General features: G+C 50.0%; 2 protein-coding genes across 3 annotated transcripts in view; one reads left to right on the forward strand and one right to left on the reverse strand.

Moving 5' to 3' along the window:
• WDR91 (WD repeat domain 91) overlaps positions 1–12858 on the forward strand; it is a 101814-nt gene that overhangs the window by 48098 nt on the left and 40858 nt on the right. The window lies entirely within an intron of this gene.
• On the reverse strand, positions 1951–7087 carry TMEM140 (transmembrane protein 140). Of its 2 annotated transcripts, none has more exons than XM_086610075.1 (4): positions 6919–7087; positions 4841–4932; positions 3425–3540; positions 1951–2683 (listed from the first exon to the last, which is right to left on the reverse strand). In XM_086610075.1, the coding sequence occupies exons 1-4, from the start codon at positions 7075–7077 to the stop codon at positions 2085–2087; spliced, it is 966 nt and encodes a 321-aa protein (XP_086466201.1). In that variant the 5' UTR covers positions 7078–7087; the 3' UTR covers positions 1951–2084. The 2 variants fall into 2 exon arrangements, with proteins under 2 accessions (XP_086466201.1, XP_009986749.2); XM_009988447.2 differs by having other exon boundaries at positions 1951–2686.

The following is a 12858-nucleotide window of genomic DNA, read 5'->3' on the forward strand; positions in this document are numbered from 1 at the left end:
GTTGAGACTGGAGAGAAGCAGGGAGTTGCTGGCCCTGGAAGGTCTTTGCTGGCTCTGCAGAGCTGGGTGGTCGTGGTTCAGCCTTGTGGCTCCCTTGTCCTTGTGGTGCTTCTGTGACAGCTGCAGTGAGGCCTGGCAGGCTTGTCTCCATTGGGCCTAGTGCTGAATTTGCCTCCAGGCTGGGGCAGGGCTCCCTTAGCTGAGGAAGAGATGGGTGGGAACAGACTGGCAGGGGCAGGGACCATCCCAAGGGGGTTGACCCCATGGCAGTGTGCATGGGGTCTAGAAGCGATGAGGTTGGCTCAGCATCCTCTTCCCTGTCTGAAGGGAGGATGAACAAACCACATGAGGCCGGGCAGGTGCAAGAGCCTTTATTGAAATGAAGAAACAATCAAACCAGCATCACCAGCCACATCCCCACCAGGACTACAACAGGAAAGAAAATGGATCCTCATGTGCCCAAAGGGAATGGAGAGGAAAGCGGATGCTTCTTTGTGCGAGGTTGCAGCTGTGGTGTAGAGCAGTGCTGTGCACCACCACAGTGGAGAGACCCCATCCAGTGGTCTGGTTATGATGGCCCAGTTGGGGCACTGCACTCCGGCCTGCAGCAGCCCTGGCCTTGCTCCCTGAGCGCACCCTTGCATGAGGCATGTGTTGGGCTGAGCTGGCTCTGCAGTGAGCTGCCCTCACACAGAACGAGTCTCTCCTGGGAGTCGCAAAGGCTGCTGGATTGCTGAGCTCAGCGCCGTAATGTCAGCGGGGACAAATCTGAGGCTCTGCACCAAAATCCTCTGCTTCCTCATGGAAACCCTCCTCATTAGGGCTGCATTCAGTGTTCAGCAAGTTGTAAGGCTGCCCCTCTGGGTGCTCTGCTGCTGCTGGGATTGGACGCGGGCCACTTCAACCTAATGAACTACAGCAGAGTCACTACAGATATTATTCCAGCAGGTGACGTACAGGTGCTCCTGCTGAAGAGAATATTTCCAGTGCACCTCTGGGGCGGCCACTGCTGTGATGGCAGTGTAAAGCCACAGCTCTTCAAGTCACAGTTGCCTCAAAGACATCCCAGGTTAGTCCAGGAGGTGGAGAAGGAGCAGTCTCTTTGGGCAACTCCAAGAAAGTAAGCCTGTTTGCTTCTCTGCCTGCCTATTTTGTCCCAAATATGGGTCTTTCATCCAATGCGCAAAAAAAATGATCCACACACAGAGTCAAGATATTTGCTTTATTCCAGTTCTATGCAGAAAAGGGGTGCTAGGTGATAATTCCACAAAGCTAGCACACTTAGGTGCTCAAAACAATGCTATTTATGCATGCATAACTACGTATATATAAGCTATAACATTTTTATTGGTAATCATTCTACTAAAACCTCTTCTTGGCACAAGTTTTCTTTGTCTACAATTAAAGGTATAAGCCTCTAGAAAGTCAATGTGCATGCTCAGTGGATGAGGGTCTTCTTCAGGAGGTGGGTATCTTCAACAGTGGGGGTATAGTTTTCATATTAAAATGAGCAAAGTTCACCTAAAGGACAAGAATTTTTTAACTAGTTAAACATTTTACATGGCCAAATTGCCTAGATCCTGGTACAGCAGTATATATGGCTCCTCATTTCTTAAATTTAAATGCTTAGCCAGGACTTGGTGACCTGACTACATCATCAACCTGGTGCTCTAGTGACATATCTTACGTCATTTATGCTTGGGCTAGACATGGCCAGAGGGATATGTGCGCTGCGCGCGAGTTCTGATCTGTTCCCTTCGCTGCCCTCTAGGTCAGGGCCAGAAATGCTGTCATTTTGATGTCGTGCCCCAGGCCAAGGGGTGTGTTAACACGCTGCTGTTCCTAGGGAAGCTCCCATGCTGTGCTGTGGGTGTTGGTGCCTGCTGCTTGCTCCCTGCAGGAGTGCTGCCAGCTGATGGCGGCAGTCACTGCCATGTGTCAGGGAATGGCTGGACATGGTCCTTTGGACTAAGGATCAAATTCCTGCCAGTGTCTAAAACTGTAGTGGGATTACTGTTTTAAATCAGGTTATCAACAGCTTTCTGCATCTTCTTCACTGTCAAATCTCAATGGGCAGGGCCTCCTCAGTAAAATGGCTTTGACAATGGGAGTGTGTGCTCGACCCAGCTGAGGTACATGGCAACAGTGAGAATCTGGAGCAGTAGCAGAGCCTGTGTCCCAACCAGTGCAAAGAAGCCCCCAGTGAAATCAGAGGGGTGAATCCACTGTGAGGTTTGGAAAAGAAATGTACCCAGGCCTCCAGACAGGATTATCATCTTGGTGACAAGTATGATGAGGATTGCCTTCCAGCCCTCTCTCTCCTCTGTACACTTCACATGTGCAACAAAAATAGGGTAGAAGATGCTGAAGACCAGGCAAGTGTACACACAAAACCTGGCTAACGCCATTCCGGGTAGGCTGATGCCTATCATTTGCAGCTGCTTGTACTCCAGGCACTGCAGCTCCCCGAACGTCTCATTCCACAGGCAGAAGTTGTAAAAGCCGATGCATTTGTCAGGGAGGTTGACCAGGTTCCCGGCTTCCCACAGCAGCGCATAGAGCATCAGGGCCAAGGCCCCGGCAGCCTTGAGGAAGGTCAGCGCACAGAGCAGGTGCCAGATGTACCTCTGTTGCAGCAGACCCATCCTGGTGCCCACATGCTCTCTTGATACCAAGGTAAAGCCTGCTGCAAAACATAAAAGGGTGGGACACCTCTTGGTTGTTGTATGTTATGGCACCCTTCCCAAGGTGTGCTCTGAGCCTGCGCCACTGAGGTCTCGGGACTGCCCTCGCAAGTAGAGCAGGAGCATCTCAGTCCTGCCTCTGGCTGTGCTGCACATGTGTTACTGGGTCAAGGAGGGTTCGTTTTTGGTCACAGCAAAGGTTGTGTAATGATGTCCCACGTGTGGACCAGCACTAGGAGGACAGTGTGGCTCCCTTAGCCCCACACATGCCCTTTGCACCATGGTCTCACGTTGGACAAGAGAAACATTTGTCAGCAAACTGCTGTGCTGGTAGGGGAGCAAAACACTGCTGTCTGGTAAGGAGGAGGTTAAGAGCTATTATGGGAAAACGCTTTTCTTTCAGTTCTGGTCAGACAAGGACATCCTCATGAACTTTGGATGACTGAGTAAAACACAGGCATGACAGGGTCTGAAGTGCAGGTCTCCTCCTGCCTCCCCACCCCGCCCCCATAGCACCTGATGCCATTGATGCCACAAGTTTCCAGCATCTACATGCCCTTGAGGCCCATACATTTCTGGGCACAGCAGGGCTAGTCGCCCACAGCCCTGCTCCCCACTGAGGCTAGCAGAAATGGTGCTCCTCTGTCCTGGTTGCCTGAGAACCGACGCCCAACACGGACCCACCAGCAGCCACTTGCTCTCCCCTGAGGCCTGGTGAGATGGGCACCACGGAGACAGACCTGCAATTGTCATCCTCCTCGCTCCTCTCTCAGACTGCCTGGCAAACCTGACTCCTTGCTCCTCTCCCAGCAATGTGAGCTGTCCTCGGTGCCCTCTTGCAGGCTTCTGCTTTGCACTGAAAAACAGGTAAGTGGCATCAGGAAGGGGTCTCACATGGCCTCGCAGCACTGGCCAGCCGAGTCTGCACAGGGGCACAAACACAGGGCAAGGAGCTCGGAGACCTTGGCTTCAAGCTCAGCTTCTGGCTTGAGGCTCTGCAAATAACTCCTTTCCTGCTGTCCTGGTTTTAGCTGGGACCAGGATGAGCTCTTTTTAGCAGTCAGAAGAGCTCCGTGTTTTGGTTTTACTCAGAGGCTCGCTCTGAGAAGAACGCTGATAGTGCACTGATGTTTATAGTTGGCACTGAGGTCTCAAGGACTTTTCAGTCTGCTGGGTTCTTGCCAGTGTGCAGGAGCACAGCAGGATAAGGGGGGAGCATGGCTGGGACAAGGGGTCCACGACTCTCCTTACGATTTGTACCTGAACTTAAGATTGAGGGCCAAATTGGCCAATTAGTATTCCATATCATGCAGCGTCATGTCCAGTATAAGAGTCAGGGTCAGCCGGAAAGAAGGGCTTTTGCCCTTCCGGGACTCTCACTTTCGGGTGCTCGGAGTGTTTTCTCTCTCTCTCGCTCTCTGTTTCGGGGCCTCCCGTTTGTCCGGGATCGCGGTATCGAGTTTTATCTGTTTCGGGATTGCAGTTTCGGGACGAGACGGGCCTCGGTCAAGGGGTGGTGAGCAATTACACCGTACATCACTCGTTTGCATATGTTTATCCTTGTACATATCCGTACATATATATATTGGTAGCAGTAGTAGTAAATTGTTCTTATCTCAACCCTCAGGTCTCTTTTCTTTTTCCTCTTTCATTCTCTCCCTCATCCCTGAGGTGTGGGAGGGTGAGAGGGGACTGTGTAGGGTATAGTTGCCAGAGCAGCCTAACCCACCACACCTGCCTTTGCCAAGCATTAGACCCTGTGAATCATTTACCACTTTACTTCAAGAAGTTCACAACTTCAGTCCTGCTATCTCTCCTCCACAGCCCATTGCCCAGTGGTATATCATCCCGATGTCCTGGCTGTCCCAGGCCATCACCCAACAGCTGTTTATGGATTTGGTACAGCCTCTGAATTTTAATTTAAGAGTGCCAGGAGAGACCCCACTCACATCTGTACCCAGTGTCTGACTGCAATGCTGGTGACTAGACCCTTCAGCATTCCCCTCCCACTCCCTAGACAGTTAGGAGTGGGGTGCCTATGTTTAATGTGCACAGGATAAAGCTGCTCTGTCTCAAACTTCTCCACACAGTCATAGCCAGGAGGAGCACACACACAGCGTGGAGTCCCCGACTTGTCCCCTTCCCCTGGTCAATACCTCACTTCTTGTAGCTTCCCTTGGAGTTCTTCTTCACAGCAGGCTTCTGGAGAGACTGGAAGGTCACATGGAGGATGCCCATTGTTCTGAATCTACAAGGAAGACACAAACGACCAGGAAAATATCCGTGCTCAGGCCCAAAGCATGCTGCAGAATGAGACCTCACGCACATGTAATTTCACCAGGGTTTGTCTTGCCCTTGGTATTGCCTCTTGGTTTGTCTGTCTTTACATGTGCTCTCCTGCAGCCAGGCATTGCTGCTCTTCCTCTCCTTGTCCCACAAGGGCTCATGCCCACCCACCTTTCTCCCTGCCATCCTGCCTTGCATCTCTCCAAGGGAGAAGCAGCTGCACTTAGAGGGGGCTCTTTGTTAGGTGGCCAGCTCCTCAGGGATTTCTGTCAGAGCTCAAGAGCTGGGACCACTACAGCCCAGTTGGCTCCTGGCTGTGCCCACCCACCAGCCCTTGCTGTCATATTTCTTTAGACTGGTTTCCTGAGGAAGGCAGGCTTGTAGGAACATGGGCTTTTTGTTCAATCATCTCACATTACCTTTTTTTTACTTCTTGCTCCATAAAATATAAAAGCAATTGAATTTGTCCTAGTTGCACGTTTGCTAGAGAGGGAACAGAGACGTGCCTAGTAGGTTCATGGAAATACATGGCAGGGGTGGAGAAGAGCCACCTCAAAGATGTGCTGCTATGTGATCTCTGCATGAAAGCCCAGGGAAATCTCATCGTATCTCCACCCTCTCCCCTGCTTTGAGGTTCATGTCTTTAATGACCTATTTTTTTTTCCCAGCAATGCCCCTCTGTTCATTCTGCCAAATTGCAGGCAGATTTGCCCCTCAGCCTCCTGCTGCCTCCCCAGCCCAGCAGGTAAATCGCTGTACCGACATGTGACTGTGACAGGGGCAGAAACACGCTTGGTGCAGGTGCCCTGTGCCAGCTGGGGCAGAGAGCACACAATTGGTCTGGAGGTGACGTATGGTTTGGCAACGAAAACTGAGACCTGGTGCCCCGCCATCAGCGCAGCCGCAGCCACAGCCGCGGCATTTGTGAGCTTTGCAGCTCAGCCCCAAGGCCGGTTTGGAGGCAGCCTGGCTGAGAAGCAGGGGATAAACAGGAAAGAGCTGTCACATGGGGTCCAGCTGGGGCTTTTCCCAGACGTCTGCAGCCCCTCCGCTTTTGGACGGAGAGTCTGCGGCTCTACCTCAAAGGAGCAAGGAAGAGAAACCCTAGCACGGCACAGTGAGCCTCAGCCTGGCTTCAGCCCCCTTGTTTCTGGGCAGGCATCACTGGTAGCACTGGACTTCACCATGGGAGAGTCTGTGTCTCCATCTCCTGGGCAGAGAAAGGCTCATGTGCATGGCTCAAGCTCCCTGGGGTGCAAGATGGGGCTCATAGGGACCCTCTGTGCTGCTGCAACTGCGTGGCCCTTCCCTCTGTGGGCTCGTAGGCAGGTGAGCACCTTCCTGGGCTGGGGCTGTGCCTTCCTTGCAGTGAGCTGCTGGCTGAGTGCCTGGGCAAAGGCAGTGGGACGGGGAGGCCGAGGCACACAGCTTCAGTGCAGGATCTAGCCTCTGTGCAGGGATAAACATTGCTGTGGAGCCGCCAGACTCCGCTGCAGTGAACTGGCTGAATGCAAAGGGGCGAGGGAATGGGCATTTTCTCTTGCCCTGAAGAGCCCCACAGAAGATTTGGCTGTCCTGCATCCCCCCTCCCTGGCTGCTGGGAGGAGTAATGTCGTGCAACATCGGTGGGAAAGGAAGGCAGCTTTGGACTTGGCACCTTTCCTTGAAGCCACCCACTCCTCCCCAGGATCCCTCTCCCTCTCAGGCAGGATTGGCTGTGGGGAAACCAGAGATGAAGAAAGGCTGCTGACAAGCTAAAGATTGCTGGCAAACAGAAACCAGCCAGTGGACCAGACTGTGGAGGAACTGCTCCAGAAGTGTCCCACAGCTGGCGAAGGACCTGCTCCCTCCCAGACATTTGCACCCTGCAGCACCACTTCTTCTCCTGGCAGCTCCCTCCGACACCAGCGGCATTAAAAAGGTGGGGGACCCAGTGGAGGATACTTACAGGCTGCCCATCTGGTGGAATGCAGAGCTGAAACACGTTGGAGAGGGCCGAGGTGCTGCCCTGGCGAGCTGAGCCAGTCTGTGGCTGCTGCCAAGTCCCGTGCTGGCTGAGCTCTGACTCTGCAGCCCCTCTGCTTTCTGTTTCAGTTTTGAGGGCCATGGGAGCCTGATGCAGTGCTCCTCCCTGATGCTGCGTCATCTAACTATAAGCAAGAAAACAAGCCGAGCCCAGCCACCGCTATCCCAGCTGGGGACAGGTTTGCACTTCTCCCGGCTGTGCTAACCGATGTGAAAAACTGACCAGGCTGAGCTCACCTGGGAAAGTTGTGCTACTTGTTAAAGGAGAGGCTGCTGCCTAAGCATTCACACACCATTCAAGGAATCACACTCACACCTCCCGAGACTCTAACTGCTGGGACTCGAGTCCCTTTGCCATGGGTGACTCCAGTGACCTGACAGGTGCCCCTTCCGACATCTCGCTCGCACACACACTCACCCTCAGGCGCTTCTTCTTCCTTCAGGCTCGACCCTAGGTTTCCTGTAGCAGAGTCTCAGGCATCAAATCTTAAAAATAAATACTAATTTATTCAGTTGGTACAGGTGTAAAACACAGCTTGAGCTGGATGCTTCCAGAGAGAGGCCCTGGACAAAGAGATCCCTGGACAATTATACCCTTACAGCCCATGCACCCACCCCTCAAGCGCTCTTCATGTGTCCTTCTGGTCCAAAGGTGATTTCCGGTCTGGGGTCTTCTAACACCTTGTTGGATTCTTTCTCTGTCTCCACACAGGCTGTTACCTGTTTTTATCTTCCCAAGTTGCAGCTTCTGCTGATTGTTGTAGCCTCCTTATCTTCTAGTTTGCACTTCTTGCACACCTGCTCCTTAGTAGAACATGGGAAACTGAGAAAGTCCTAGACTTACTTAGGATGCAACAGCCAAAACATCACTGTGTTATCAACATTATTCTCATACTAAATCCAAAACACAGCACTGTACCAGCTACTAAGAAGAAAATTAACTCTGTCCCAGCCAAAAGCATGTCTAGGAGAAAGCTCACAGCTTGCTGTCTAAGAATTCAGCAAGTCTTGCTACTAATGCTAAGCAATGGATTCCATTTGATCTAGAAAATGTCTACTACAACATACTAGAGTGGCTTGGATGTCAGTGGGGGCTGAGATGAGTTTATTTTGTTTGGATGCTTCTATAGAGGTGACTGACCATCCCAGTGCCGACCTCAGTACCGCAGCACTGTCCAAGTTCACTGACCACTTTTCCCCTTTTCCCTTCTTGCACTTTGAATGCTGTTCCCCTCCCTCTGCTTCCCAGACTCAGCTTTGCCTGAGCTCCACCTTGCCCGCAGACACCATGCCTACGCAGGCATAGCGCAAGAGAAGGGGCAAGCTGCCTGCTATGACAGGAAACCTCTGAAACCCCGAGTGATGTAAGGGGCAAAACTCTCCTTCCTTTAGTTCTCCTGGCCAGATCCAGAACCATTAGTCCTGTCCTATAAACAGCCGTGATGGTGGGTCTGTTAGAGGTGTGTGTTGAGGGGGTGATATGTGTGGGACACCTAGCCATGAAGCTGTTCACAGAGTCCCACTCAGTAATTCCATATTAAGGCATAGTTTGGAAACCTCTGAGTGGTACATAGTTGTGAGCCTGTAATACTGGCACTCACATCCAAGAGCACAAGGGATGTGAAAAGAAATATGGTAGGAAGCCCTAAGAGAAACTCAATGGATACAGCCATGAGGGAGGTGGTGGAGGGAGGCGCCTTCCTATCTGGCCTGTGTGCATGGAATAATTTTAGCATTGAGAAGGACAAGGAACTGGATCGAGGTGGTTCAGATCACAGATGGCTTGGGCAGGGCTTATGGTGGGAGAAATCAGGGGTGGGGGTGGAAGTCTTGCAGCAAATAAAGCCTAGCAGGACATAGCTGCTGAGCTGAATGTGGTGAAGGGCAGGGACACAGAAGGAAGCCTTGGGGCTGAACACGGCCGTTATCTAACATTGGGGCTGCTGGCTGGGAAATTGAGATATGATCGGAGACCACTGAGGCAAGACCTATGTTCCAGTGAGGAAATGTGCATTGGCAGGAGGTCACACAGTTTCACCTCACACCACTCACTTTTCTGTCATTCAGGAAGGAAAAGGATGTATGATTTAGGTCTGCTGATCAGCCAGCTTCTTAGTCTAGGGGAGGTTGCTGTTTTGCTGCCACAGGCAGGAAGCATAAGCAGCTCTTTCACAAACATCCTTGCTTTGGATTGGGGTCCTCTTTGCTGGAGCAATCAGGAAGACTGCCACAGTGGGCCTGCTCAATCATGCCACAGCACTTCTCCCTCAAGCCACTGTCCTCCTAGATAGGTGTCTGATCCTCTTCCCATCTCCTGCGCCTCAGCCTTTGTAAGCATGACAGATTGCCACGCATCCTGGCTTTAGCCTTTGCGCACACCTCCATCTCTCTGGCCTTCTCTGCACTGCTCAGAGCAATAAATATGCCATTTAGGAATGTGATTTTTGGAGTGTAGCATCTTTCTGGCCAGAGCTGGTTGCCTGATTGTGCACCTATGGCGGAAGCACTCCTCAGAGTTTCCCGAAGATCCTTGTGCCTCCTGCCCTGCAGGGGCTCAGTCTCTTCTGCTTGTAATGCCTCCAGGGATGCCAAGGCTGCCAGTGGGGAGAGGTACAGTCAACCTCTAGCTCAAGACTTGCCCTCAGTTCCACTGACCTTCTTATTCTGGAGCCCTCCTTCCACATCCTTGGCTGCCTCTCTGGCAGGTAGTTCTCCTGCCTTCTTCCAGGCATTTGGGCAGGGAAGATAGTGCCTGAAGGCTGGGCAGGATGCAATATGCCCTGCTGTTCTCATTCCTAGGGGCATTTCACAGGTGTCCCCTGTCTGCCCCATTGGCTTCAGATGCTCAAAGACTATCTGATGATGGAGGGGTTGGGGAGGATAGATGTGGTGGGTGTGCAGTGAGGTAAGCAGGGGGATGATCATTAACGTGTGCCATGGAGAAAGAATGGGAAGGGAGAGGAGAAAGAGGGTAGGGCTTCTACATAAGTGTGCCTGGAGGTAGGAGAGATGGGATGGAGTGTTTGGGCTGCTAGGGCCTGGTGTCTGTGGACGGGAAAGGAGAGCACTTCCCAGAAGCCAGCTTCCTGTGCAATCTTTTCTTCCTGGAATTGTTTCCTGAAATAGAAATGCAATTTCTTGTGTGTGTTAAGCAGATGTCCACATGGCTTTACAGTGGAATCAACTGTTTTGCAGCTCTTGGTTTCTTGTGGTGCAGCTGAAGCACACACAGCAACACTGTCAGCAGTTCTAGTAATATTACCAATCGTAAGTAAAGCATGAGATGAGCTGGGACTTTCAAAAGTGTTTTGCTTATTTTAGCCTGCCATTTTAAAAGTAAGCTACTACACTCACTTCACAGAAGCTGATCATGACCCTGGTTCTCATTCCTGAGAGAATCTCCACAGCAGAACTGTGTTCCCTCTAGTTACTCAAAGCCCCTTTCAGCTATAGCCAGTACTGCTCCGTTGTATTAGACTTGAGGGATTCCTATGGGAGTCCTTAGACTGGCGAGAAGAGAGGCTGGAGTTCACTTCATACTCTTCTACATTGTTTAGCAAACACTTCTATTCAGAAGTGATCATAAAATGACTCTTTTTTTCTCATCTGTAATCTGCTGACAACTAAAAATAAATAAATCTCAGTGAGATGAAACCAACTCTATCCTTTTCTTCCTACAGCTGTCATGAGGAGGTTGCTGGCAACCTAAGAGCCAGAGTCCAAGGCAGTGCAAAGTTGAATGGCTTTGTGCTGTCTGCACATGTGCTGCATTAAGATTGGACGAGACTGAACCCTAATCCCACAGGGTATCAGATGTGAGGGTCTCTGAACTCTTTCCCCAGGACTGGTGCTCGGCTGGCTGCAGCCTTTAGCTTGGAAGGTGCCCCTCTCCACTATACTTGCATCCTGTTCTAGCCCTGACAGAAGGCTGACCCACTTGTTTCTGGGAGGCCTTGTAATAAGGACTTGAGTCTATGTGTCTAATTTTTTGTCTTTATTACTGCATTTGTCTTTAATATGATTTGACTTTCCCTCATTTCTTACACAGTGCACAATAGAGGGGCTGTATGGGATACTTCCTTACAGATATTTCCTTTCCAGCAACACATTTTTTAAGTATTTGGCCAACTCCTTCTTCTTGTAGATATAAATAACTTAGGTTTTATTTATTATTGGCAATTCTAGCTCAGCCCCTCTCAAATGCTTAAAACTTGATGGCCCTAATTTTGCAGCAATAGGTTCCAATGTATGGATTAAAATGGAGCGTGCAGTAGAGAGACGTAGCGAGAGGAAGGCCACTGACTTGCTTACTGAGCAATCCTAAGTGCCAGGAAATTTAAAGGAGACAGAACTCAGTACCTGTCTTAAGCAGTATGTCTGCACGATGCTATACATGTTAAGAAAATGTAAACTATGCAGGTATATGACTGTAATGAATAAAGTATTACCCAGGTGTGTAAGAACACATGAATGGCCATACTGGTTTAGGCCAAGGGGCCATCTATCACAGCACCCTGCCTGCAAGGTGACTGTGCATGGATGCCCAGGGGAGAGCAGGAACAGAATAATCACACACAATACTTTTCCTGAGCACTCTCTTGGATTCTCACTCTTTTCAGCTGAAGAGATTTCCCAAGCAGTATGTGTCTATTCAAAACTCCTAGTAGTCTGTCTATGAAGTACATGTCCACCTGGATTCACATATGGTTTTTTGCATCCATTACATCCTTTAGCAGAATTCCACAGACTGACTATTTGTGTACAGATTTTATGCATGTCAAATGTTTTGAGTGTACATGTATTTGCTTTGTTGGTGAAACAGAATGATTTTCACAGCTTATGACTCTCTAGTTTCTCTACCATGATCAAGGAATGGTACATTTCCTAAGAATCATGGCGGGGGGGGGGGGGGGGTAAGAAAAAAGAAAAGAAGTAATTTACTGTATTTCAAACTATGAAGAACCACAATGCCATCATACTATCTTAAGGACACCATTGCCAAATCACGTAGCCACTATACCACTATCTCTTCTGAGTCAGACTGAAGTACCCATCATAGAACCAGCAGAGTGTTACCTTATCATCACAGAAGACAGACACCAAAGACATTTCTTTCCTCTTTTATCAGGGGAAAGCCTAAAATTTTCAAGTTTACAATAGCAAAGTCTGACCTGCAAGGTGCAAAGCTGAAGTCCCTGAAATCATTTAGTGTGAGCAAATTAATATGCATTTTTTCATAAGGTATTTGTGGCAGGATCCACTGCAATCCAACTAGCTAGCTAACTCCATTTTGCTCTGTTGCCCAACAACAGCCATACTTACACTTGGTGAGATACAGAACATTTTATGCTATCAGTAGATGGGTACTTATGAAAGTAATCAACACTGATCATCAGTGTTACTGCCACGGGGCCTTGCACACCCATATGAGTGTAAAATCTTCACTGTTCATCATCAAAACATCAGAACCTAGAAATAAAGGGAATGCACTAGCAATGAGCTATGCACCAGCATCATAACAATGTTGTTATTTTAAGACATCCAACCATTCCAAACTAGTAAATGTCTGGTTTGGACGGTTTGTGCCATCAAGGCTGGCTCGGCCTTTATTTTCTCACCTCTGCCATGTTTCTTAGTAGCTGCACGGCCCTATCTTCTCCCTCCTTCTGAAGGCAGCAGCAATTATCCCTTCCTCTGGAAAAGCATCAGATCAGTGCCTGTGCACTGGTTAAGTCTAGCAAAGCTGTGGAAAGGAGCTTTAGCTGTGTGCTGAAGGAGGGGGGCTGCTGCTCCAGATGAGATAGAGGAAAGAGGATTCTCTGTATCTCTCATATCACCTTCTACTGCAGTCTCAATCATGGGA

The sequence above is a fragment of the Tauraco erythrolophus genome, chromosome 4, assembly GCF_009769465.1.
Source record: "Tauraco erythrolophus isolate bTauEry1 chromosome 4, bTauEry1.pri, whole genome shotgun sequence".
NCBI lineage: Eukaryota > Metazoa > Chordata > Aves > Musophagiformes > Musophagidae > Tauraco > Tauraco erythrolophus.

Bases quoted from the DNA above. Each gene is read 5' to 3' on its own strand.
- TMEM140 (XM_009988447.2), bottom strand. From the start codon at position 7,077: ATGGCCCTCAAAACTGAAACAGAAAGCAGAGGGGCTGCAGAGTCAGAG. The intron at 4,933-6,918 runs GTAAGTATCCTC...TCTTCCTTGTAG, and splicing joins TTCCACCAGATGGGCAGCCT to ATTCAGAACAATGGGCATCC. The intron at 2,687-3,424 runs GTCTGTCTCCGT...TATGTTTTGCAG, and splicing joins GAGGAGGATGACAATTGCAG to CAGGCTTTACCTTGGTATCA.